The 23,618-nt window shown below is 55.2% G+C and overlaps 1 protein-coding gene across 1 annotated transcript; it reads right to left on the reverse strand.

Moving 5' to 3' along the window:
• Nucleotides 1-287: 287 nt before the first annotated feature.
• SLC8B1 (solute carrier family 8 (sodium/lithium/calcium exchanger), member B1) lies at nucleotides 288-22,959 on the reverse strand. Its single transcript, XM_012663569.1, has 16 exons — nucleotides 22,876-22,959; nucleotides 20,965-21,215; nucleotides 13,061-13,213; nucleotides 12,919-12,971; nucleotides 12,718-12,775; nucleotides 12,478-12,583; nucleotides 12,230-12,397; nucleotides 11,385-11,492; nucleotides 9,590-9,649; nucleotides 9,353-9,480; nucleotides 7,460-7,601; nucleotides 6,295-6,416; nucleotides 4,308-4,461; nucleotides 3,473-3,553; nucleotides 2,001-2,065; nucleotides 288-1,383 (listed from the first exon to the last, which is right to left on the reverse strand). The coding sequence occupies exons 2-16, from the start codon at nucleotides 21,118-21,120 to the stop codon at nucleotides 1,186-1,188; spliced, it is 1,752 nt and encodes a 583-aa protein (XP_012519023.1). The 5' UTR covers nucleotides 21,121-21,215; nucleotides 22,876-22,959; the 3' UTR covers nucleotides 288-1,185.
• Nucleotides 22,960-23,618: the final 659 nt, after the last annotated feature.

Genomic DNA, 23,618 nt, shown 5'->3' on the forward strand with positions numbered 1-23,618 from the left:
ACAATCATTTTGTACGGATCACGGGAGCGACGCTGTAAGGTTTTGTACGTTGGTGATTTGCTACCTAGAAAACCCACTGTGTCTCCGGATTTCTGGCGTATTAATAAAGGAGCCTTTGCTTTATAAACGCGGCTGCTGCCTCTTGACTTGCGTGGCTTCAGGTACTGTGGGGAGGGGGAGGTCCCATCCACGGAGGTGCCCCACCCCCAGCCTCGCCGCCCTGGCCCCGGGTGAGAACTGCAAAGCGTGGGACGTGTGCTCTTCACTATGTGCATGAAACATTTCATCATTTTTTATTTGGAAAAAAGACAGTTGAATCCCTTTTCTTGACCTGCTAAGGCAAATGGGCAGACTGAAGTTGCTTATTTCAAAGGCGGGTCGCTGCGTGACAGCGGGAAGGCACCAGGAGCCCCCGAGGTAGGCACAGGACGCAATCTGACTCCTGCTTTGCAGCTGGGGACTCCCAAGGTTCCGGGCACAGAGGAGTCTGGCCAGCCAGGGGCAGCGTGCGAGGAGGAGGGTGCAGCCGTGCCGTCCGCGCGGCGCAGGCTGGCCGGGGTTAGGGAGGCAGTGGGTTCAGTGAAATACATCGCTGTGTGTTGCACCCACTTTGGGCTCTATTAACATGACAACTTCCAAGACGTTGAAAATTAGGTTATCTCAGATTCTGTGTCAGTTGGTGCAGCTCGAGAGCTCAGCCCTCGGTGGCCAGAGGCCTGGGGTGTCCTGTCACCCTGATTCTCTGAGTCAAGGCTGGGCAGCCACTTGCACCCTGAGGAGGTGGCGCCAGAAGGCCTGGAGCCCAGTGAGGGGGACGGGCAGAGCCTGCGTCTCCGCAGGTGCCTCCAGCCGTGGCACTTCGGGGTGTTCCAGCACGGCCTGGAAGGCAGCCCGCCCTCCCCTTCCCCAACCCCGTCCTCCCCAGAGAGCTCCAGAGCTAATTCGAGGAGGCCTCGTAAAGCTTCTGTCTGGACCCCGTGTCCAGAGCAAAGCCCAGTTTTCAAAGTCCCGGCAAGGAGGCCTGTGGGGTGCTGGCAGCTGCAGGGACGCAGCGGTTCTCTCTGCTCACAGCAGCGACTTCCGGCCAGCAAGCAGCGGGAGCCACCCGCGTGCACGGGCTCTGCGGAGGGTGCTCCGGCCCCCAGTCCTCCCCTCGCAGGAGGCTACACCGCCAGGCGGCTTCAGTCACACGCTTCTCAAGTGAATCACTCCGAATTCAGTGAGCAGGGCCACGACAAGGAAGTTCAGGTAGAAGAGGAGCAGGCAGAAGCCGTAGACCTTGCTGAGCTGGAAGCACTGCAGCGGTACGGCCACCAGGGAGAAGACCAGGCTGAGCCCCAGCGCGCCGGCCAGGACCCACGCGAGCAGCCCGTCTGGCTCCAGCTGCGGGGAACGAGGGGAGAGCTGGGTCACTGCCCCCCACCCCGCCGGCTGCCAACAGGTTCCTGTTTGAGGGCACCCTGTGGACGGCAGGCCCCGCCCTGAGGTGACCCAGGTGTGGCCCCAGAAGTTTCCAGGCTCAGAAGCAGCAGGAAAGAGAACCTGCTCCTCCAACCGTTTGGGGAACTGCCACCCTGTGGCTGGGGCCCCCACCCTGCCTTGCACAGGGTTTTGTTCACCCTGTGCAGTATTTTTAAACAGAAAAACTAGGAATCTTGACTTCTTCTCTAGAAAACCTGGACTCTCTGGCCACATGAGGCCCGCCTGGGTCACCTACACATTTCTGTTACCTACCCGGCCCTAGGTGTTTGAGTTTTCGACCCTCTTGTCAAGAACAGTTCCTCGAACGCAGTCCTTGTATTACCCGCATGGGCCCTGGGGCGTGTTCAAAATGCAGATTCCCAGACCCCAGCGCCAGGAAACACGTGGGGCAGGGGGTCTCTCCGGGTCCTCTTCCCCAGGAAGTATAATCTGCTGGGATGTGGACGCTCTCTGGGGCCAGAGGGCTGAGGAGGATGGCGCTACACCGAGGCCCCCTGCAGAGCTGTCCGGCCACTCACCTTCACGTCCACGTGGCTCCGGGAGATCTGGAGCAGGCAGCCCAGCCCCACGCCCACGAGGATGTCTGCAGCCAGCTCAGGAAGCTCCGCTGGACGGTCTGCCCGAGAGCCAACCACACGGCCCGTCCCTCCTCCTACTGGCTGCAACCCGGGGGCTGGGGACCCCACAGCAAGAAGGAACTCGGCTTTCTTTACGATCTATGCCCAACTCCCCCTGCTGCTCCTGTCTGAGACCCTATCGGTTTGGGTGCCTCTAAAAAGGTGGGTGTCGAGTGTACATTCCGCTCTCAGTCTGCAAGGATTGGAGAAGGTACCAGAAATGCCTAGCGCCTGCAAGCACTCAGTAGGTGGAGAAACTGAGGCCAGGTGAGGTGACTGCCCACAGTCCTGTGAGTTCGCAGGTGATGGAGCACGAGCAAGGCCATCTCGAGGGGTCATTCGGGGCTCCCTCCTTCCCACCCAACCCGAGAGGTCAGCAGAGGCCACGCCCACAAGCCAGGAGCAGGTCTCGGTGGGCATAAAAGGGCCACCAAGGGACCCGCTCAGCCTGGGACCCGCTCACCCTGAGGCCCGGTCGTTGTGCAGCCTGGAGGGAGCCACCCGTCAGGTGCTTTGTGACGATGTGACTTTACTTAGCAACCAGCAACATCCGCTGTTTGTTGAATGTCTGCCACGTGCCGGGCACCGTCTGGCTGCTTTACCTCACCTTCCATCTCCCCCCCGCCATGTGTAATTTACAGAGGAGACGGCTGAGGTTCAGAGAGTGTGGCATGTGCACAAAGCCCTCAGGCCACGCAGCCGGCATGTGGTGGCGGCGGAGCTAGGGCTGGAACCTACGCCCATCTGGTTTCAAAGCCCTTTCTTCTTCGCAGCACCCTGGCTGTACCTGCCCTTCCTACTATAGACGAGGGGTTGGCAAACAACAGCCCTCTGGCCAAATCTGGCTCACTACCTGCTTTTATAAATAAAGTTTTATTGGAACAGAGCCACACCCATTCGTTTATGAATTGTCTATGCCTGTGTTTGCACTACAACAGCAGAGTTTTAAGTAGTTGCAAAAGAGATTACATAACTCACAGAGTCTAAAATATTCACTGTCTGGCCTTTTAAGAAAAAGTTTGCCAACCCCTGACATAGACACGTCCGTATAAGTGAGAGAAAGAGGGTCTTCCATAGGGCACCTAAGCTCACCATGTGGGCATCTGCCGATAACACCACCGCCCTGGCAATAATAATAGCTGCATCCCCTAGGCGCTCACCAGGTGCCAAGATTTCCGTTCAGCTTACTGGATCCTTACAACAACCCTATGTGGTCAGTGCTCTCGATATCCCCATTTTACAGATGAGGAGCCTGAGGCTCCGGCAGCCACGACACCCGCCCAAAGTGTCACACCAAGAACCAATCCCAGAGGGTGGGGACCCCCGGCTCCCAGAGCCAGGGCTGGGGCTGTGGTTGGCCCCACAAAGGATACTGAAGATGATGCCACCGAAACAGGCCGAGAATGCCATCCGCGGGTAGCCCTGGCGAGCCAGTGTGAAATCTGAGAAGACATCTGCATGGAAACGAGAGGGGGCCCTGAGTGGTGAGTAGCTTCCCCAGGCCCCCCTTGGTCATTCGCACCTTCGTACTCACCCACGGCGATTCAGGCAGCGAACACCGAGGTGCCGTGGAAGGCCACGGCATCCGGTAAGACACGGCTCCCTCCTTCATTCCTTTTACCCCACTCTTTCCCACCAGGAACAACTTTGTGGGTATAGTATGACATGCCGCTACCAACTTTTCACCCAAGTCCCACCTGCTGCTAGCACGCACAGCACCTCGGTGTGAGTTAGGAAAAGCTACCCCAAGGTCAGTAGAGAGAGGGCTAGATTTTAGCCCCACCTCCCCCCTTGTCTGGATGCTCTTGTGCAGTACACAGCCTGGCCAACCTTACCTGGCTGCTGCAGCTAGAGAAGGGTATACGTATGAATGCCTGCGCATGTCACATACCCATATATACATCAAGCATGCACGGTTGGCTGCAATGGACTCCATGTCCTGCCTGAACTCTGGGGAGCCACGGAATATCCCCACATCAGAGAGCAGGGAAGAGGCAGGGGCCTCTGTAGAGTTTCCCGGTCTAGTTGCAGTCTAAGCCATCTCACCCCGAAGCCCAATGATGGTCACTCCAAAATGACAGTGGACACCAAGCACGTGCTAAGGGCGGACACCCTGCACACCCCTGCTCAGAGGTAACTCTGGCTGGGGGAGCAAAGAACTCCGATATGGCCACATTCACCCCAGAACCCCACCCAGCCCTGACTCACCTCCGATGCTGTTCCCCCAGGCCAGCAGTGTGAGCCCCAGGACAGTGTTGCTCAGCCGGAAGACCACGCCCAGGGACCGCAAGATGTTCACGACCTCTGTGGCAGCCGCGTTGATCCACAGGGCGCTGGTCAGGAAGCCCAGGAAAGCAAAGAGCTGCGGAGGGAATGGTATGTGATAGGACCAAGGGCAGCTCCCAGCAGGGACACGGCCTCAGCTCCTCACCTGTAAAATGGGATCATGACAGGATCTACCTCATGAGGTTCTTATGAGCACAAAATGAATTTCTATAATATATACAACTAGTGCCCGCATATAGTAACTACTCAATAAAACGTTAGTTCAATTTTATCACTTTGTTGGGAAAGGAAGAGTTCATCATAGCTTTTGTCAGATTTCCAGTCTCTGAGCCAAATACTGCCCATCGCCCCGAAAAGTAACCCTGTACCCATCAGCAGTCACTCCCCATGTCCGCACCCCCCAGCTCTAGCAACCTCTACTGGCTGTCTCCATGGACTTGCTCATTATGGGCTCATTATATCATTTGATACAAGTGGAATTATACAACATGTGCTCTTTTGCTACTGTCTTCTTTTAGCATAACGTTTTCAAGGTTCATCCATGTTGTAGCATATATTGGTGCTTCAAAAAATAAAAAAATTCGCCGGGCACAGTGGCTCATGCCTGTAATCTTAGCAGTCTGGGAGGCTGAGGCTGGAGAACTGCTTAAGGCCAGCAGTTCAAGACCAACCTGAGCAAGAGTGAGCACCTGTAGTCCCAGCTACTCGGGAGGCCGAGGCAGGAGGATCGCTTGAGCCCAGGAGTTTGAAGTTGCAGCGAGCTGTGATGATGCTACTACACTCAAGCCCGGGCAACAGAGTGAGACTCTGTTAATCAATCAATCAATAATAAAAGACAATTTTCCCGAAATAATAAAAGACCACCTCCCTAAATGATCAATTTGCTGAAGATTCAACCCCCTTTGGGTTGGTACATTCATTCGGAGTCTCTAAAAATAAAAAAATAATTATCAATAAGTATTAAGAAATGAAAAATTTAAGTGAACTTTTGAAGGAAAAGCCTCTGGACACGCTACCTAAGAATTCCTTAGAGTATGCAGACTAGAGAGAATAGAAAAACACACCAAGATTGTCATCCTTAAAAACTCCGATGCTCCCTCATCAGTGTGACAGAAAACAGGCCACTCGTTCCTCAAAAGGTTAAACACACAGTTACTATTTGACTGAGCAATTCTACTTCTAGTAAAGTACCCAAGAGAAATGAAAGCAAGCGCAGTTCCACACAAGAATTTTTATACAAATGTTCACAGCAGCATTATCCAGAGTAGCCAAAAAGTGGAAACAAACCAACGTCCATCCACAGACGAATGGCTGAGCACAACGTGTCCTAGCCACACGTGGAACAGTATTCAGCCACAGAAAGGGACGATGCCCTGACACACGCTATGACATGGATGAGCCGTGAAGACATCATGCTAAGTGAAAGAAACCAGTCACAACAGCCATGTGTCGTATGATTCCATTTACATGAAACGTCCGTGATGGGCAAACCCGCAGAGACAGAGAGTAGAGTCGAGGCTGCCAGGGCGCGGGGTCGGGGAGGGAAGTGGGGAGTGACACCAATGGCCATGAGGTTTCTCTTTTGGGATGCGAAATGCTCTATAATTGATTGTAGTGATGGTGGCGCAACTCTGTGAATATAATAAAAAGCACCGAATTGTACACTTTAAATGGGTGGATTGCGTGGTATGTGAATCACATCTTACATCTCAATAAATTACCAAAAAAAAAAAAAAAAAAAAAAGAACCCTGAACAGATACAAAAACCCTCAAAGGTGGCCTTAAAGTTTCAGGTAACCTGTCATCGTGGGGATGGTCAATCTGCCCCAGAGGTGCGGAGGGGACGTCCGCCCGGGAGAGCTCAGGCTCCCCACCCCCCACCCCCAGCTCGGGGGCGCAGGACGCTCACCCAGTGAAGCCTGGGGGGCTTGCGGTTGGATGTGGCGAAGAAGGTCACCGAAGCCAAGGCCGTGCCTGCGATCACCACCACGGCCCAGACGGGAAGGAGGCCACCGATCTCATAGACGCCATCTGCAGCGGGACCAGAAAGGGAGCTGGCACTGTCCCAGCTTCAGCCCGGCACCTCCTCCTGGATGCCCCCCCAGAATGACTGAGGTGCCTGGGAGCTGAGACCTGCACACAAAGCCCACTCGCAATGCGCTGTTTGGCTATAAGGTAAATACCTGCTGTGTGCCCAGCCCTGTCTAAGGGGCTTCAGGAGGAGAAAAAAATTAAAAACACACGCCCTGCCCTCAAGCTTGTCACATGTGAAAGAAAAGACAGACACCCAAAAAACTCTCTGCAGACCTTTCTTGTGAACTGGGATGGGAATGGCTAAGACTTACTCGCCGCCATTCCCCTCGCCCTCCTCCTCGGCAGACATCACTAATCAACCACATGCCTCAGGCCAGCGGAGCCTCCAGCCAGGCACCACCAATGGATGGATGCGCATCGCCCCTGAGATGAACTTCCGGCGACGGGCAAACCCAACCGTACCCACAGACAGGTGCCCAGCTCCTGCTGCCTTGGTAAGTCCACTCCTCCATCCAATCCATTAACAAGTCACGAAGGTTCCAGAGCCTTCCTATGAAGCCACTAACGGGAGGAACCCTACAGGCAGGAAGAATGCTCTAGAATCCCCTACACACCCTTTTCACCACTAGAGAGTCGATACTAGTCTTAAAGGTGAGGAATGTTCGAGTGCCCAGAGACGGGCATAGAGACCTTCCTTTCGTTCCTCTCAGGGGGCAATTTTGACAGAATGCGATTTTTTTTTAAATACTGTGATTTCTACCTACGGCGCCGGCTTCGGGACCGGCCGCCTGGGCAAGACGCCCTCGCTCTGTATTAGCCGGGCCTGTGCCGGACGCGTTCTGGGAGGTGCTGGCGAGCAGGGGGCACTGAGGACGTGAGCTCAGTGGTTTGCTTTTTTTTAAGATGGGGTCTCACTCTGTCACCCAGGCTGGAGCGACACATATTAAGCACCTGCTGTATGTCCAGGATTCTGCCGCCGGACCCCCTGGTGTGGGTGGGAAGAAAACTCCAGAACGTGGGGAGGGGGAGGGGACACTCACAGACCCCCGACTGCAGGGTCAGGACGAGGACCAGGGGGCTGACGACCAGGTGCAGGCAGTTGAGGGGCCGTTTCCAGTTCCGGTCGTCCCTGTCCGGGTCCACGACGGGGACGGTGAGGAGCAGCAGGAACTCCACGGGCAACTGTCGGGTGGGCCAAGGAGGGAGGCTGTGGGCGCGGAGGCCTGAGTCCCGGCTGGCCACACGCCGGTGACCTCAGTGACTCACGACCGAGGCTGCTGGCGCGAAAGCGCGACTGAGTGAAGGCCCCAGGCCGAGCGCCTGAGGGAGCCTCCCACGGCTCTGGAACACACGAGCACACGCTAGAGGCGTGTTCTGCCACAGTTCTGGAGGGCACACGTCCTACTGTCAGGGTGTCGGCAGGGTCGTTCCTTCTGGAAGCTCGAGGGCAGATTTAGTTTCCTGGCCTTTTCCAGCCTCCAGGGCCGCCTGCATTCCTCGGGTCCTGGCCCCACGTCATTCTGACCTGTGCTTCTGTCCCCACGTCTCACTCTCTGACCCTCCTGCCTCCCTCTGACCCTGCGAGGACCCTTATGATGACACTGGGCCCACTGCGTAATCCAAGATATTCTCCCGCCTCCCCCTAATCACCTGCAAAGCCTTTTGCCATGTGAGGTGACATATTCGTATGTTCGGGGGGTTCAGATATGGATGTCTTGGGGGGAATGATTCACCCAACCATAGCACCTCATATGCTAATCCTGACACCAACCCTGTGACTATACAGAAACAGAGGCCCAGAGAGGTTAAGGAAGTTGTCCAAAGCCACACAGAAGGGGACATGCAGCTGGGATACAAATCCAGCTCTAACTCCACATCTCGGTTTTTAGCCAATATCCATTAAATTCTCACTGTTCCCAACTCTTCATTCAGCCCCTTCCTGTAACAGAATCACTTTGGCAGATGATGTTTGTCTGTCCCACCGATGTTGGGCTTGGCCAAGTAAACAGCTTTGGCCAAGGGGCTGTTGGCGAGTGTGACGTGAACACAGGCTTTGAACGTGCTTGTGCGATTTGCCTTGTCCTCTTCCACCAAGGACAAAACACGCCCTGGGTACCCCGTTGACCCCCCAATTAGAGAAGGGGCAGACTGGGACAACTGACAACAGTTTGAAGTGGAATCACTGCTGCCGACCCATAGGCCCATGAATATGAAAAAAATACTGTCATCGTAAATCACTGAGATTCAGAGGCTATTTGTTACGCGGCATTATTGCGGCAGTAACTTACTAACAGAACCACTCCAGGTGAGAGGCACTGTATCGTTATCCCCTTACGGTAGAGGAAACTGAGGCTCAGAGAGTGATTTGCCCAAGGTCAAGACACAGCCAGAACCACTGTGGGGTGCAGATATAGTCCATTATTTGTTGCCCCCTGGGACTGAGGAACCCTGAAATATATACACATTGGAAGTTTCCAGGTTGTCTCCAGGAAGAGCTTATAAGGGGTGTGAGGCCGGGGTCGTGGAAGGAGGCCATAGCCGTATCTCACGTCAACCAGCCCGGGTGCTCCTGCTCAGGTCTAGACTTCTGCGCCCAGGGAAGTGGCAAGTGATCAGAAAAACTCAATCTTCTCACTTCAACCCGCTCCCTCGCCCCAGCCCCAGCCGCCCACCCTTACCCCACCTGGAGTGGTCCCCTCCTCCTGCGTCTCTGTGCCCAGGCAGACACTCTCCTTCCTCCATGGCGGGCAGAGCCCCCGGTGAGGCCATTAGCCAAGCTCTACGACTCGCTTTCCCCGTCAAGTCCCCGGTCACCTATTCTGAGCAGGTCTCAGCTGTCGCCGGGCCCTCCCGCTCATCGAGCTGCAGAAGGTCGCACGGCCGCTGTGTGGCCGCTGTCATGAAGCCGCGAGCCTGGCTCCAGGCCCCCCTACCTTGAACACCTTGAGGGCCCTCCAGTACGCGGACTTGCTTCTCCACTTCCTGAGATCCAGGGGGTTGAGGGCGTGGGCCAGGATCTCGGCCGTGGTCTCCTGGTACAACAGCGGCCGGTATTCATCCCCTGTGTGCAGGGGTGGAGGGTGGGGAGGTGTGTCCGTGGCTGCCTCAGTCTCCAGGAAACCCCTTTCCCTGGCACCGCCCTCCAGGCTGGGCACAGGGCCTGCACTCACCGTAGTCATAGCTGTTGGTGTTAGAAGACGCCCGGTCCTCCTCGGAATCCGAGAGGACCTCTGCAGGAGAGAGGCCCAGCTAGAGGGTCCAGATCCCCCCAAAGCTGTTCTGAGGGAGGGCACCCCCGGACAGGGCAGTTTAAGGGTGCAGGGGTCCACGCCTCTACACTTTGGATTTCGCAGCCATCCCCACGCATGCTCGGGAATCCTTACACAGTGAGAAAGTCCACCCCGCCAAATGTTTTCAACGTAAGGATGCAGCTATAATGCTACATTTAATAAGGGCGTTTGAAGACATAATTCGAACATTTGACTTCGGTGTACTTTTCAGAATTTGAAGCCCATCCTATTGTTCTGTTGCAGTCGGAAACTCTTCGCAGGGGTCCTCTGGAATGTTTATAGGCCTGGGGCCCAGGAAAAGTGGCCTAGGCCGGGCGCGGTGGCTCACACCTGTGATCCCAGCACTCTGGGAGGCTGAGATGGGAGGATTGCTTAAGCTCAGGGGTTCGAGACCAGCCTGAGCAAGAGTGAGACCCTGTCTCTGTAAAAAATACAAAAATTAGCCAGGCATCATGGCATACCTATAGTCCCAGCTACTCGGGAGGCTGAGGCAGGAGGATTGCTCGAGCCCAGGAGTTGGAAGTTGCAGTGAGCTGTGATGACACCACTGCAGTCTACCCAGGGTGACACAGCGAGACTCTGTCTCAAAAAAAAAAAAAAAAAAAGAGTGGCCTAAAAGGAAAATGTCTTCCTTGAGTGAGGAGTCATTTCTAGCCCTAATTCTGTCTCCACGATCCTGGGCCTCTCTTTTCCTGTTTCATTCCAGCCTAATGAGCTATGATGGGTCTAGAAGACAGCACAGGGGTGATGTGTGCTGAACTCTGAAAGCTTGGTTGCCAAAGAAGAGAGAGGAAGAAAAATCATGGCAGACTTCCTGGAAGAGGAGTCACCAGCCCCTGCTCTATGCCAGGGCCCTGGGGATATGAGAGGAAATGAGATATAGTCCTGCCCTCCAGGAAACTCACAGGCTACTAGACAGACATATAAACAAATTAATGACAGAATGGTTTGTAGCAATTGTGACCTCTGGCACTGTAGGTAGGGGAGTGGCCTGGGGTCTAGGTTTGGGACCCAGGGTCAGAGTCCTAGCTCTGCCCCTCCCCGGCTCTCTGGCCTTGATCTCCCTGAGCCTGTTTCCTCATCCATAAAATGGGGACAGTAATAGCCCCTCCCTCAAAGGAGTGGTACTGAGAGGAATGAGTAACATGATACGTGTACCCAGCAGGGAGTAAACACACAATTAATACATCTATGTGTGCACACGTGTGGTGTTTGTATGTGTATTTATATGTATATGTGTATTTATGTATGTTGTGTATGTATTTGTATATGTGTGCGTGTTGCATGTATTGGTGTATGTGTGAGTGCTGTGCATTTGTGCATGTGTGTTGTATAAATATTTGCATATGTGTGTGTACATGTATTTGTGTACATGAACATGTCTGGATTTTACCCCGAGGGCGGTGGGAAACATGAAGGCGTGTGACAATTCTCAGGCACACGGCCCTGGCAACACCCTGGGAAGACAGTGGACGTGGACACACAGGTACGAGGAAGCCCCAGGCACAGCGTGGAGGGATGCGGGGCCGTGGTGGAACGCGTGGGGAGGCGTGAAGAGGAGGTAGGCTTGGTGGGGACAGTGGCAGTGGCCTCAGGAGCCACGAGGGAGTACGAAGGGCACAGAGGTGCTCAGTCCCCACAGGTCCTGTCTTGGGGGCTTCCTACAGAGCCTTACCCGGGGTCCCCGGCACCGAGTAGCCCAGAGATCTTCTCCGCTGCCATCGGTAGACCCAGGTGCAGAGAATCACAGTGACCACATAGAACGCATACAAGCCCAGGTAACCTGCAGACGGGGCGCAGGCCGTCACCGAGTGGCGTCCCGGCTGCAGGCCCAGAGAGCGAGGGCGGGCAGTTCCGTCCCTGGCGCGTGGTGGCCCAGCCCAGGACCAGAAGGTCAACGCCATCCCCCGGAGCCCCCACGGTCCTGCCCTTGCCTTCCAGGGCCATCTTCCTGCCGTCTTCCTGCCATCACAGAAGTAAAGCCGGGCGCACAGAGCGGTCTCCAGCCCTTGCTCCAGTGCTACGGGTCCGCGTCTCTGTGACCCTCCGGGACCGTAGCTCACACTGGCCACTGGCTCCAGGCCTCCCCCCCGCACGGGGCTCCAGCACCCCGTGCCCCTGCACCATGGGGTTCCGGGTGCTGACAGCTCCCATGGTTACGGGTTCCTGTGTATCAGCATCTCAGTGTCCCTCACTGGTTTCCTCATTCCTCTGTGCGACTGTCCCTCCATTCGTACCCCTTGCGCCATCTGAATGGGCCGCGTTTGCTGCCAGAACCCTGGTGGCCCGGGTCGGCATCCCCGCCGCACTGCTTGTTAAAACTGGAAATCGTGACGCTCTGACCACCACCACCTGCCCCGCCCCTGGCTCTGCCCTGAACCATGTTCGCTTTTTCGCTCAAGCCGGCGTGAGTCGGGTTTCTGCCATTTAGCATCAAATCAACCCCCCACCACGGGCCACTGTTCACGTCTCTCCCGCCTGTCAGCCCTGGTGCCCCCACCGAGCCCCGCAGCCGCTCACCCAGGGCCCACGCCAGCGTGACCCTGCCTCGGAAGAGCACGGTGAAGGTCAGGAACACGGCCACCATGTAGAAAACGATGTCCCTGAGGAAGGGCCTAGAGGCAGCCGTGAAGGGGTGCAGGGTGGCGATGCCTCCGGCCACCACCGTGGTCACCAGCACGCCCGCACCTGGGGAGAGGGTGCCAGAGCTCAGCCGCCCCCACGCCCCCATCCTGCCACCCACCCCACCCAGCCGGGGCTGCTCTCACCAAACAGCGCCCCGAGGGCCAGGCCGGCTGTGCGTGGGTCCGAGAAAGCCACCAGGGCACTGAAGATATCGGGTGCGCCGTTCCCAAAGGCCAGGAAGGTGACACCATGGGGACAGCACGTCAAGGAGGGGCCAGTGCAGCGGCCATAGCCCTTCCGGGCCTTTCCTGGGCCAGGAGCCACCCCCATCCCAGCCTCCCCCACTGTCCCCCACCAGGGGCGGCGCCGGGACGGAAGGATACTGCCACGTTGTGGGACAGCTTGAGGGTGGTGGAAATGGCCGACAAGTTGGGGCAGAAACTAGGGAGAAAAGCAGATGGTAAGCGTCCCCCAGGGACCGGCCCCTGCCGAATCCGTCCCCCGACCCAGGCTCACAGATGTCAGCCTCCTCGGACTCAGTGTTCCCGTCTATAAGCTGGACCCGAGCCCAAGGCCAGACTCACAACTTCGCCGCGGTGACGCCCAGAATCAGAAACAGGTAAAACAGCCAGAAAACCTGTGTGGGGGAGCCAGGGAGAGACGGTGGAGTTAAATCCAGCCGGGGCCACCAGCCCCTGTCACCACGTCCCCGGGGCAGGGCCTCACATAGAGGGTGACGGCCAGAGGGAGGAGGGAGGGAGGGAAGTGGCAGAAGATGCCTTCCAGGTAGTCCAAGTAGCCCCCTCCGCTGCGGCAGTCGGGGTTGGTCCGGATGAAGCTGCAGCGCTCAGAGGCATTCAGGCCACACACGTCGCGACACTGCAGGAAGGGACGTGGGACACGTCAGGGGCGGGGCTCCCGAGGGTGACTGGACCAGGCCCGTCTAAGCAGCTGAACATCACCTCCCTTCAGCCTGGTCTCCGAGCCCCCCATGCCCTCCTGGTACCAACTGTGCACTTTCATTTTTAAAAATAAACTTGTATTTGAACTTAACACAAGTAGCTCATGAATACAGGTTTGTTTTTTAAAAATATATATATAAAGATCTCTAAATTCCCCCCTTCTCATCCCTACCCTCCCTAATCCCACCTCTCCCCAGCGGTCCCACCATAATCAGTTTGAAGCACATCCTTACAGACATTTCTCGGTTCAATTACATTTGTATGCATGCCCTATTATACAGTTTTGTTTCACAGAAATGGGTCCATCCTAAATCTCCTGTTTTTGCAATTTGCTTTTACTACTTAACATATATACATATAATATACATTAATACATATAACATAAATCAAAACATACTGAGTGATTTTTATATGCCAGGCACAGCGCTAGGAGCTCAAAATGTATATCAATTATTCTGCACATCAATCCTGTGAGGAAGGTACTATTACTGTGCCCATTATACAGATAAGGAGATTGAGACAATGTCCCAGTGTCCACGCAATGGGAAAGTGAGGGCTGGAACCCAGGCAGTTCCAGGCTCCAGAGCCCCGCCACACTCCCAGCCTCACTACAAGTCTTTAGCAGCAGCGGAATATTTCATACTCTGACTGATATATAACTGAGGCCACCATCTCCCTATGCGTAGGTGTTTGCGTGTGTCTAATTTTTCGATATAACCAACAACAAACTTCCTTACACATGACTCTCTGGAAACATGTGAGAATATTTCGCCAGAGAGAATTCTAGAAGTGAAAAGTGCTGAGTCAGAAGGTATCCTAGTCTGGTTTGTTTGTTTTTGTTTTGTTTTGTTTTGTTTTGTTTGAGACAGTCTCACTCTGTTGCCTGGGCTAGAGTGAGTGCCGTGGCACTCACTAGGTCAGCCTAGCACGGCAACCTCAAACTCCTGGGCTCACGCGATCCTCCCGCCTCGGCCTCCCAGAGTGCTAGAATTACAGGCCATGGCACCCAGCCTGTTTGTTTTTGCTGTTTATTTTTGATTGTGGCCATCCTAAAGGGTGTGAGGTAGTACTGACAAAGCTTTTGAACGAAAAGTTGGAGGAGGCCAGCTTCATACCTCATGCCTGTAATCCCAGCACTTTGGGAGGGCAAGGTGGGAGGGTTACTTGAGGCCAGGAGTTCAAGACGAGCCTGGGCAATACAGTAAGACCCCTGACTCTACAAAAAATTAAAAAATTAGCCAGATGGGGTGGCGTGCACCTGTAGTCCCAGCCACTCAGGAGGCTGAGGCAGGAGGATACATCTATAGCTACATCTATAGCAATTTATTTCCCTTCTTTGAGCCTCAGTTTCCCCATCTGTAAAATGGGAATAATTATACCAACCCCACTGATGAAGGAAACAAACGAGATTACAGGTGTTCAAACCTTCCTCCTCAGAGACACTCCCCAGAAAGTACTTATTCCCCCCCTCCCACTGCTTTTTATCATACTACCCACTCTTCTACCTTCGCAGCAGTTATCACAACCGGTAATTATTCTGTTCATTTCCTTGCTTACTGAATTTTTTTTTTTGTCTGCATTTCTTTGCATTTGCCCTGAGCCCGGCCCCTAGTAGGGGCTCAATGCATGTGTGTTAACGACTGCCTGGATGACGAAATGCTTTTGTTCAGCCTTTACGACACTCTTGCAAGGTAAAGGAAATGATTCCCATTTAACAGATGGGTAAGCTTTGGCCCTGGGGCCAAATCCAGCCCGCCACCTGGTTTTGCACAGCCTGCAAGCCAAGATAATTTTTACAGTTTTAAGTGGTTGGAAAACATCCATCAAAGGAAGACTATTTCATGAGACATAAAATCGTATACAATTCAAAGACCCGTAATTACTCACTGGGGCACAGCCACGCCCATTCATTTATGTACTGTCTGTGGCTGCTTCGGTGACAGAGTGATCAGCTGCAGAGACCGTGTGGCCCACAGAGCCAAAAGCGCTCACTATCTGGCCTTTTACAGAAAAAGTTTGCACCTCAGGCCTGGGAATTTCCAGCAACTATTCCCACCAAGAAAATGCAGACGAACGTCCCAGATTTCTGCTCTGAGACCCCCTCATGCCTCCCCAGCCCCCAGCTCCCACCCAAAACCCTAAGTCAGGCTGGGCTCCCTCCTACTGGGAAAGGAGGTGGTTTAGCCTGGCCCCAAGCCCAGGCCTGCGGCTCTGCTGGGGCTCAGCAATTTCCCGGGGAGATAAGGTCACCCCAGGGCTTTCTGACAGAGAGCGGGGACCCAGCCACGAAGGGAGGACGCTGGATGGGGACCCAGGGAACGAGGTAGGCTGCCTACAACCACTTCCTCTTCTGCAGAGAACAGAAGCAACAATAATAGTACTGGGGTGCAGAACAGCTCCCCGCACTGAGCTCTCGATAATGAAACTGCTTAAAATTAGGCTGGAACCTAGCCTTAGTCCTTCTAGGCAGGTGACCTTGGGCAAGTAAATTAACCTCAGTTTTATCCTCTGAGCAGTGGGGACGATGACACCCACATGCCATGGATAAGGACGGGATGAGGAAGATGGAGCTCACGTAGCAGCATCAGCACCTAGTAGGTGTTCAGTAAATATCAGCGGCCATATTATCATCCAAGTTTTTAATTTTTATCTCTTAAATACTTGAATTCATCCCTTCCTTCCATTTGCGTCAGTACAGAGAACAACTGCGGAGGTTCCCGTCTGGCCTCCCCACCTCCAATCTTACCAGAAGGTTCTTTTAAAAATGTCCCTCCTCCAGCTGTTGAAGAGCCCTCCTTTGCCCCCTTTTGTCCCTGCTGTCCTCTGCCCTCGTCAGAGTCCAGGCAAGCTGGTCTGGTCGGCTGTCAGGTCCCGCATTGCCCAGACCCTCCCGGCCTTGGTCCGCCTTCTGCATGTGCTGTTGCTGCTGGTTCACCACTCCTTCCCCCACCCCCCAGCTAATCCACATTCATCTGCTAATTCTTAGTTCCCAAGATGCCTCCTCCAGGCAGCCCTCCCTGACTACTCCCAGCCTAGGCTGCAACCCCCAGTTGTTATAAGCTCTCGTCACCCCAAGTCTTCTCCTTCTAAGCACTGACCACGTTTTGAAATCACCCAGTTGTCTGCAGGGTCATAGGATTGTTTAACATCTGCCCCCCGCCCCCCACGAAAGTCTCGCATGGTGCCTGGCACATAGCAGGTCCTCGTCCCTGTTTCGCCACACACTGTACTGGGCATCATCTCATTCACTTGTCATCACAAGGGAACTAGGGGGTTGGCACAATTGTTTCCACTTCACAGATGAGAAAAGGGAGGCACAGAGAGGCAAAGTGACTTGCCCAAGGGCACACAGCCGACCACGGCTAGGTGGTTTCAGAGTCAGCACTGCCTGAAAGTCACTAGCTGAAGCTCCTGGGGGAACTGCCCAGTGGGCAGAGGCACCCGCCTCTTCCTGTCCTCTTCCCGACTTCCTGCCCTCCCGGTGGCTCCATCTCTGTGACAGCAGAGTGAGTCAGCAGGGCGGCTCCCCAAATCTGGCCTCAGAATCATATTCCAGCGCAGCCTGCCACGTCCCCGCCCCCAGCCGGACATCCCTCCCCCGGGGTCCCCCAGGACCCGTCCTCAGCTCTCCGCCCAGGCGTGGTGGCGTTAAGGGGGGGTCCCCAAAAGCCGGGGGGGGGAACTTTCCCCCCCCCCCCCGGCCCCTCCCAACCCCCCTCCCGAAGCAACAAACCCCGCCCAAGAAAACCGGAAAAGCCCCCCGGCCGGACAGGAGAGGGTTGCAAACTCAGCCTTGGGGGCCTGGCAGGTCACACAAACGTCTAAAACCACAGAGGCTGCTGGGAACTGCGGTGCACTGGCAGGTGCAGGCTCTGCGAAAGGCATTCACGTCATAAAGCAAAAAACAACCCCTCCACGCTGCAAAAAAAGAAAAGAAACCACAGCAGCCAGACAAGTCCATGCACCTGATTCGGCCCCGGGCCGCCAACTTTCAACCCTGTGCCGGCAGGACCGGCGTGGGGGACAGGGACGGCTGAGCGAATATTGCCGCCGGATTACGGTGTGACGTTCAGCAAGCTGCTTGACGTCTCTGGGCCTTGATTTCCTCATCTTTAGCATGGTCTTTATCAAACCTGACTGGCCACTGTCACCTTGGGGCCACATATGTTTGGTCACCTCTCATGCACTCTAATACAGGAACACAGACTACCGAAGTCCACACTGACGCCATGAAGAAGCCACACAACGACACAACTAGGACATCAACGGAACACGCTCAAAACTTTTCCGTTCTGTTAGTTACACCCGTCAACAAAGGCTCGGGCTTTTCTAATCCAGAGGCCCCTCCCCAAATGTTGCTGCCTGCAGCCAGACCTGAAGGGTGCAGGTTTTCAAAGGCGCCGACGCTGGATGGGGAGGATTGCATGTCTGCCACCAGGATGCCAACCCAGGAGCAGAAAACTAACCGGCATCTCCCAAAGGCCCCTCGGTCTTGTGGCAGCTGCTCAGCAAGGCCGGGTGGCACAGTGGTTATGAGCCCAGGGCTCTGAAGCATGCTGACTGGGTTCAAAGCCTGGTTCCCCACTTTACAGCCGTGTGACTTTGGACAAATCACTTAACTTCTCTGTGCTCTAGCTTCCTCCTCTGCAAAATGAGGCAGGGGTTGGCAAACTCTTTCTATAAAAGGCCAAATATATATTGTCCACCGTGGGCCACTCGACTCTTACTGTAGTGTGAGAAAGCAACCGCCCACAATGCACAGACGAATGGGCTGTGTCCCAATAGAACTGTATTTTTGGCCACTGAAATTTGAATTTCATATGATTTTCATGTGTCATGAAATAACGTTCTTTTTTTCCCCCCCCAATCATTTTTTTTTTTTTTTTGAGACAGAGTCTCACTGTGTTGCCCGGGCTAGAGTGCCGTGGCGTCAGCCTAGCTCACAGCAACCTCAAACTCCTGGGCTCAAGCGATCCTCCTGCCTCAGCCTCCCGAGTAGCTGGGACTACAGGCATGCGCCACCATGCCCGGCTAATTTTTTCTATATATTTTTAGTTGTCCAATTAATTTCTTTCTAATTTTAGTAGAGACAGGGTCTTGCTCTTGCTCAGGCTGGTCTCGAACTCCTGAGCTCGAACAATCCGCCCGCCTCGGCCTCCCAGAGAGCTAGGATTACAGGCGTGAGCCACCGCGCCCGGCCTACCACGCAATCATTTGAAAATATAAAAACCATTCTTAGCTCCTGGCTGCACAAAAGCCAGCAGTCACTGAATCTGAGCTGTGGGCTGTGGGCTGTGGTGCTGAGCCGAGACGAGGGACCGAATAAGTTAACTCATGTGCTTAGAAGAGTGCTTGGTACACAGTCAGCGCTCAGCAGAATTAGCTGTGATTACCCCCTTTTCCAGAAGGGACAACTGCGCTCCCTGCACCTACTGTTTTGGCCCCTCCGCCCTCCCAGGGTCAGCCCCAAAGGTCCAGCCTTTTTCGACCACGTAACACGCTTGTCACATCCGTCCTAAGAAGGACTTTTTTATCTAGAGTCTCCTCTTTCCCAAAAGGAGTCCCCTTGAAACTCTGTGCCCTGGTGGTCTGATGCTGGGCCTGTCCCAGGTCCGCTGAGGCCACATCTGGCCCAGCCCGGCTGAAGGGCGCTGGGCACCGGGCGGCTTCGCAGGTCCTATTCCTGCTGCGTCACAAAAAAGTCCCCAGGCAGATCCCTTCATAAGCCTCTCAGGTCTCAGTCAAAATGTCACCTCCTCCGAGAGGCCTTCGCCAGCAGCCTGAGGCAAGGCAGCTGCCCCCTCCTCATCTCTCGTCTTCCCTTCCCCCTGTTCTGCTTTCCGTGTTATTCTCCGCCAAGTGGAATTATCCTGTGAATTTATCTGCTGACCTGCTTCTCGTCCATGTCCCCCGCTAGAGTGGAAGCTCCAGGAGGGCAGGGACCGTCTACCTGCTCCCTGCTGGAGCCCCAGCCATGGCACTGGTCCTGGCACACAGTAGGTGCTCAATAAACCCTTGCTGAATGACCCACGACTCACAAAGGCCTTTCCCAGCCTGCAGGCTCCCTGGACGGTGGGGAACTTCCAGAAGGGTGGCCGCCCTGTCTGTCCGGGGAGGTGGTGGGGTGGAGGGGAGAGGATTCAGCCCGAGGCAGTCACGAGCTCACACTCTGGCTCTGCCACCTTCACCTCCCTGAACCTCGGCGTCCTCGTCTATAGCACAGAGATCATCACAGCCGCCTCCAGGGTCTGGGGGGGGATTTGGCGAGTTGGGCACAGCGCTGACCTAAGTGCTCGATGAGCCGGAGAGATTATCTGGCACAAGCCACAGACCACCCAGTTTTCCCGCCCCCAAGGAGCACGCCCCAAGAGTCAGCACTCGATTTTATAATTGCACAAACCACAAACTACTTTCCCATCTGTAAAATGGGCTTAACTGCCTGTTTGCCTGCCTCAGAGCGTGCACATGAAGGCACTATGTAGTCTCATAAAGTTGGTGTGGGCCCTAAACGCTCTCGGCCTGTCAGTCTGAGTTTGGGTCCCCGCCAAAGAAAACACGTGGCGAGAACTCCAGCCTCTTGCAGCCGGAGTGGCCTCTGGGGGTCATCTCGGGCAGTCCTCTGCCTTCATTCTTTCACTCTGGGTCCGCTGTGACCTCTCCCCCCTTTACAGACATCAACATGGAGTGATACAGGCTCCCTGTCACCTGTCTGCGGGGCCCATACCCTCCCTGGCCTGGGAGGAAGCCTCCGTGCCTCTGACCCCAGTGTGCTCGACACCCCGCCCTCTGTGCTTCCCACTCAAGTCGCAGCAACACCAGACCCTCGGCCGCTCAGCCCAGAAACCTGGCGCCATCTGTGACTCCTCTCCTTGTCCCGCCACTATACCCCTCCCTTAGTATGTCCTGCTCACCGTGCCTCCAATCTCTATGCAAATCCCACTTCTTCTTTCCCATCTCCCACACCTACCATCGCTCACCTGGGTGGCTGCTGGAGCCTCCCCACTGGCCTCCCTGCCACCACCCTCTCCCCTCTCAATCCATTCTCCCCAGAGCAGCCAGAGAGATCAGATTTTGACATTCCTCTGCTTGAAAACCTCCACCAGCTTCCCACTGTCATAAAACAATTCTCACCTCCTCGCCTCATCCTATAAAGCCTTTTGTAATCTGGCCATCTTCCTCTGTTAACGGTCTTCCCTTCAAATCCCCTGTTCCAGCCATGCTGTTCCGGGAACACACTAAGCTTGCTCCTGCCTCAGGGCCTTTGCACTTGCTGTTCCCTTTGCCCAGAATGCACATCCCCCAGATGTCTCCGTAGGTGGCTTCCTCTCTCCATTCAGGCCCTTGGCTCAAAGATCACTTCCTCACAGAAGCCACCTGTGTGATCACCCAATCTGAAACAGTTAGAAATGCTCACACCCTCCCCCCATATCATTTTATCTATTGTTTTCAGCACACTTAGCACACCACCGCCTGAAATTCATGTTTACCTCTTTATCTGTCTGCCCAGGAGACAAGGAGCTCCCTGGGAGCAGTGATTTTTGTCTATATTGTACCCTGGTCAATCCCAGGGTTCAGCCAGTGCCTGGCACATACTAGATGCTCAATAAACGGTTGTCATTTGGAGGCATACAGCCCCACCCAACCCCGGCTTCCTGCCTGGATACTCACGTCTTTTACGGGGGTCTGGTTCACACCTAAGGCTGGGAACTGGGGGCTAATGTGGGCCCCTGTAGACAGGCCCCTGGCCCCAGACACTGTCTCCACCATCAGCGGCACACAGAGCAAACCCTGCACCCGGCACAGATGCAGCCATCTGCCGGCCATCGGCCCCCACGGGGCCTGGGCCTCACTGTCCACTTCCCCTTCTGCAGTAGTTCAGTTGCAAACGGCTGGCGGCTCCAGTGACCTGCAGGGTAGAGCTGAGAAGCGGGGACAGTGTCACTGAAGACCCCAGACCCGGCAAGAGGGGGCTGAAAAATTTTTCAGCTGAGGAACTGCCCTCCCTCCTCCCCCAGCAAAGGAGAGCTGATGTGGAAACACATTCTGCGTGGAGTCACGTGGGGGGAGCCAGGGCTCCGCTCGCTCAGCACGCACATGAGACGCGCCCCAGCCCGAGACCAGGACGTCAGGGCTGGAAGGGACGAAGGACTTCAGATCGGATTCAGAGACTCCTGCCTCTGGGGCCAGATGGGTGAGATAAATATGGGAAGCGGGCAGTAGTGAGGACTGGGCAAGGCCTTTCAAAACAAAGAAAACACACCCCTAGGGGTGGGCCTGGCCTCTGGGCCACCAGTTCGAGGCCTAGAGAGTCTAGCCTGGCACGCTGTAAGGAGCCTACTAAGCAATGCTGTTGTTCTGTGTGTTGCAAGAAACCAAGCACTTTACGCGGTTGACCTCACTTAATCCCCATAACATGCTGGGAGTTGGGGGGGGGAAACTACTATTATTATTCCCATTTTACAGAAGAGCAAACTGAGGCACAGTGAGGTGGACCCAGGCCTGTTTCCTCCCCCTCAGACATGGCACCACGCCTCCCTAATCCAGTCCTCAGAATAATTCTGCAGATTTTGTTGTCCCCGCCCTATAGAGGAGACAGTGGGGCTCAGAGGAGTCATGTAACCTGCCCAAGGCACACAGCAAAGAGGTTATGAAGCCAACGGCTCTTCCGATGGGGAAATTGAGGCCCAGGGGGAAGAGAATTGCTCAAAGTCACACAGCCCCTTAGCAGCAGAGCTGGGCTGGTCTCTAGCAACTGCCTCTTCCCTCAACACCAGGGCAAAAATGGCTTCGATTTCTTCCAAAGAAATTAAACTGAAGGGAAAATAAAAGTCCTGGGCAAACTGAGTTTCTTCTTTTGGCTTTTTTACATGTTCTACGATGAGAAGGTTTTATTTTTGCAACCGGGAACACTAAAGCCCATAAAACAACGTTGTTTTTCTGTAAGTCTTTGCACAGACATTTCTCAACGTCCTGGCAGCCTGAGGGGAGGGGAGGAGGAGGACAGGAGGAGCAGAAGGGCGGCTGTCCCAGCAGCGGTTCCTCACCTGCTGACACAAAGACAGGGCCCTTCTCTTTTCCGTGGTTCTGAAGGACTCAAGTGCCGTCGGTGCTACTCTGCTTGGCACCAGACCTGAACCCTGACACTCCCAGTTTCCTATTCGTCTCAGTCACTTCCTATCTGTGCAGCCTTGGGGTGGTCACTTCACCTCTTTGAGCCTCTGATTGCTCATCTGTAAAATGGACACAAATGGGGCCAAGAGGGCATACAGTAAGAGCTCAATAAACGCTCGTGCCCCTAGTGTCCCCAACACGTGAGGATCAGCATGCGTCTCCTCTCTACTAGCTGTCAAATTCTTTTACTTATTCACGAGCGAGCATTTACGGAACGCCTCCTGTATGTCTGTGCCAAACGCTCGGAAGGTCTGCAGACCCCATAGGAAGGGGCCGGGGCGGGAAATCGGGTTGCGCTTTCTAGGGACGAGTCCCCGGGAACATCTCCGTGCTGTTTCCCGGCTGGACGGGTGTTGAGGGGTTGAAGCCGGGGCGCCCGGGTCCTCCAGCGGCGGGGGCTCTTCTTACCTCGGCCCGGGCCTGGGACCCGCAAACTCGGAACCTCGACTCAGCCGGGCCTCGCGGCCTTCCCGGTCCCCGCCCGCCGGGCGCCCCGCCTGCTGCAGCGCCCCTGCTCGTCCCTGCTCGTCCTGCGCCCGCCCGGCTTGCCCCGCCCGGCCACGCCTCCGGCCACGCCCCCGCGGCTCGCCGCGCCCCTCCCCTTAAAGGCACAGGCTCCCGGGCAGGGCCTGAGATTCTTCCAGGCTCTGCATCCTCCTTTCCGTCCCCCTGTCTGTGAGTGGACGGCAGGAAGCGGGAGACTGATAGTTAGAAGGCGAAACTGGGAGATTCAGTTCCCGACGGTGGGGAGGGCACGAGGGTGCCAAACTGCTTGCGGTAATGAATGGTGAGTAGCCCAGAAGATCCCCAGGTGGAGAAAGCCCCGCACTATCCACGAATATTGTCTGTCCTGCCTGAAATGCCTCCGTGTGAGGTTCTAACTGGGTTCAGCATTCCCCTCTAGTAGTAACGATTTTAAAAGAATATGGGCCGGGCACAGTGGCTCACGCCTGTAATTGCAGCCGTTTGGGAGGCTGAGGCTTGAGGCCAGGAGTTCCAGACCAGCCTGGGCAACAGAGCAAGACCCTCCCCTACCCCTCCTCATCTCCATCTCTAAAAAATTAGCCGGACATGGTGGCACATGCCTGTAGTCCTAGCTACTGAGGAGGCTGAGGCAGGAGGATCCCTTGAGCCCAGGAGTTCCTACCTGG

The sequence above is a fragment of the Propithecus coquereli genome, unplaced genomic scaffold, assembly GCF_000956105.1.
Source record: "Propithecus coquereli isolate 6110/MARCELLA unplaced genomic scaffold, Pcoq_1.0 Scaffold81, whole genome shotgun sequence".
NCBI classification, from domain to species: Eukaryota; Metazoa; Chordata; class Mammalia; order Primates; family Indriidae; genus Propithecus; species Propithecus coquereli.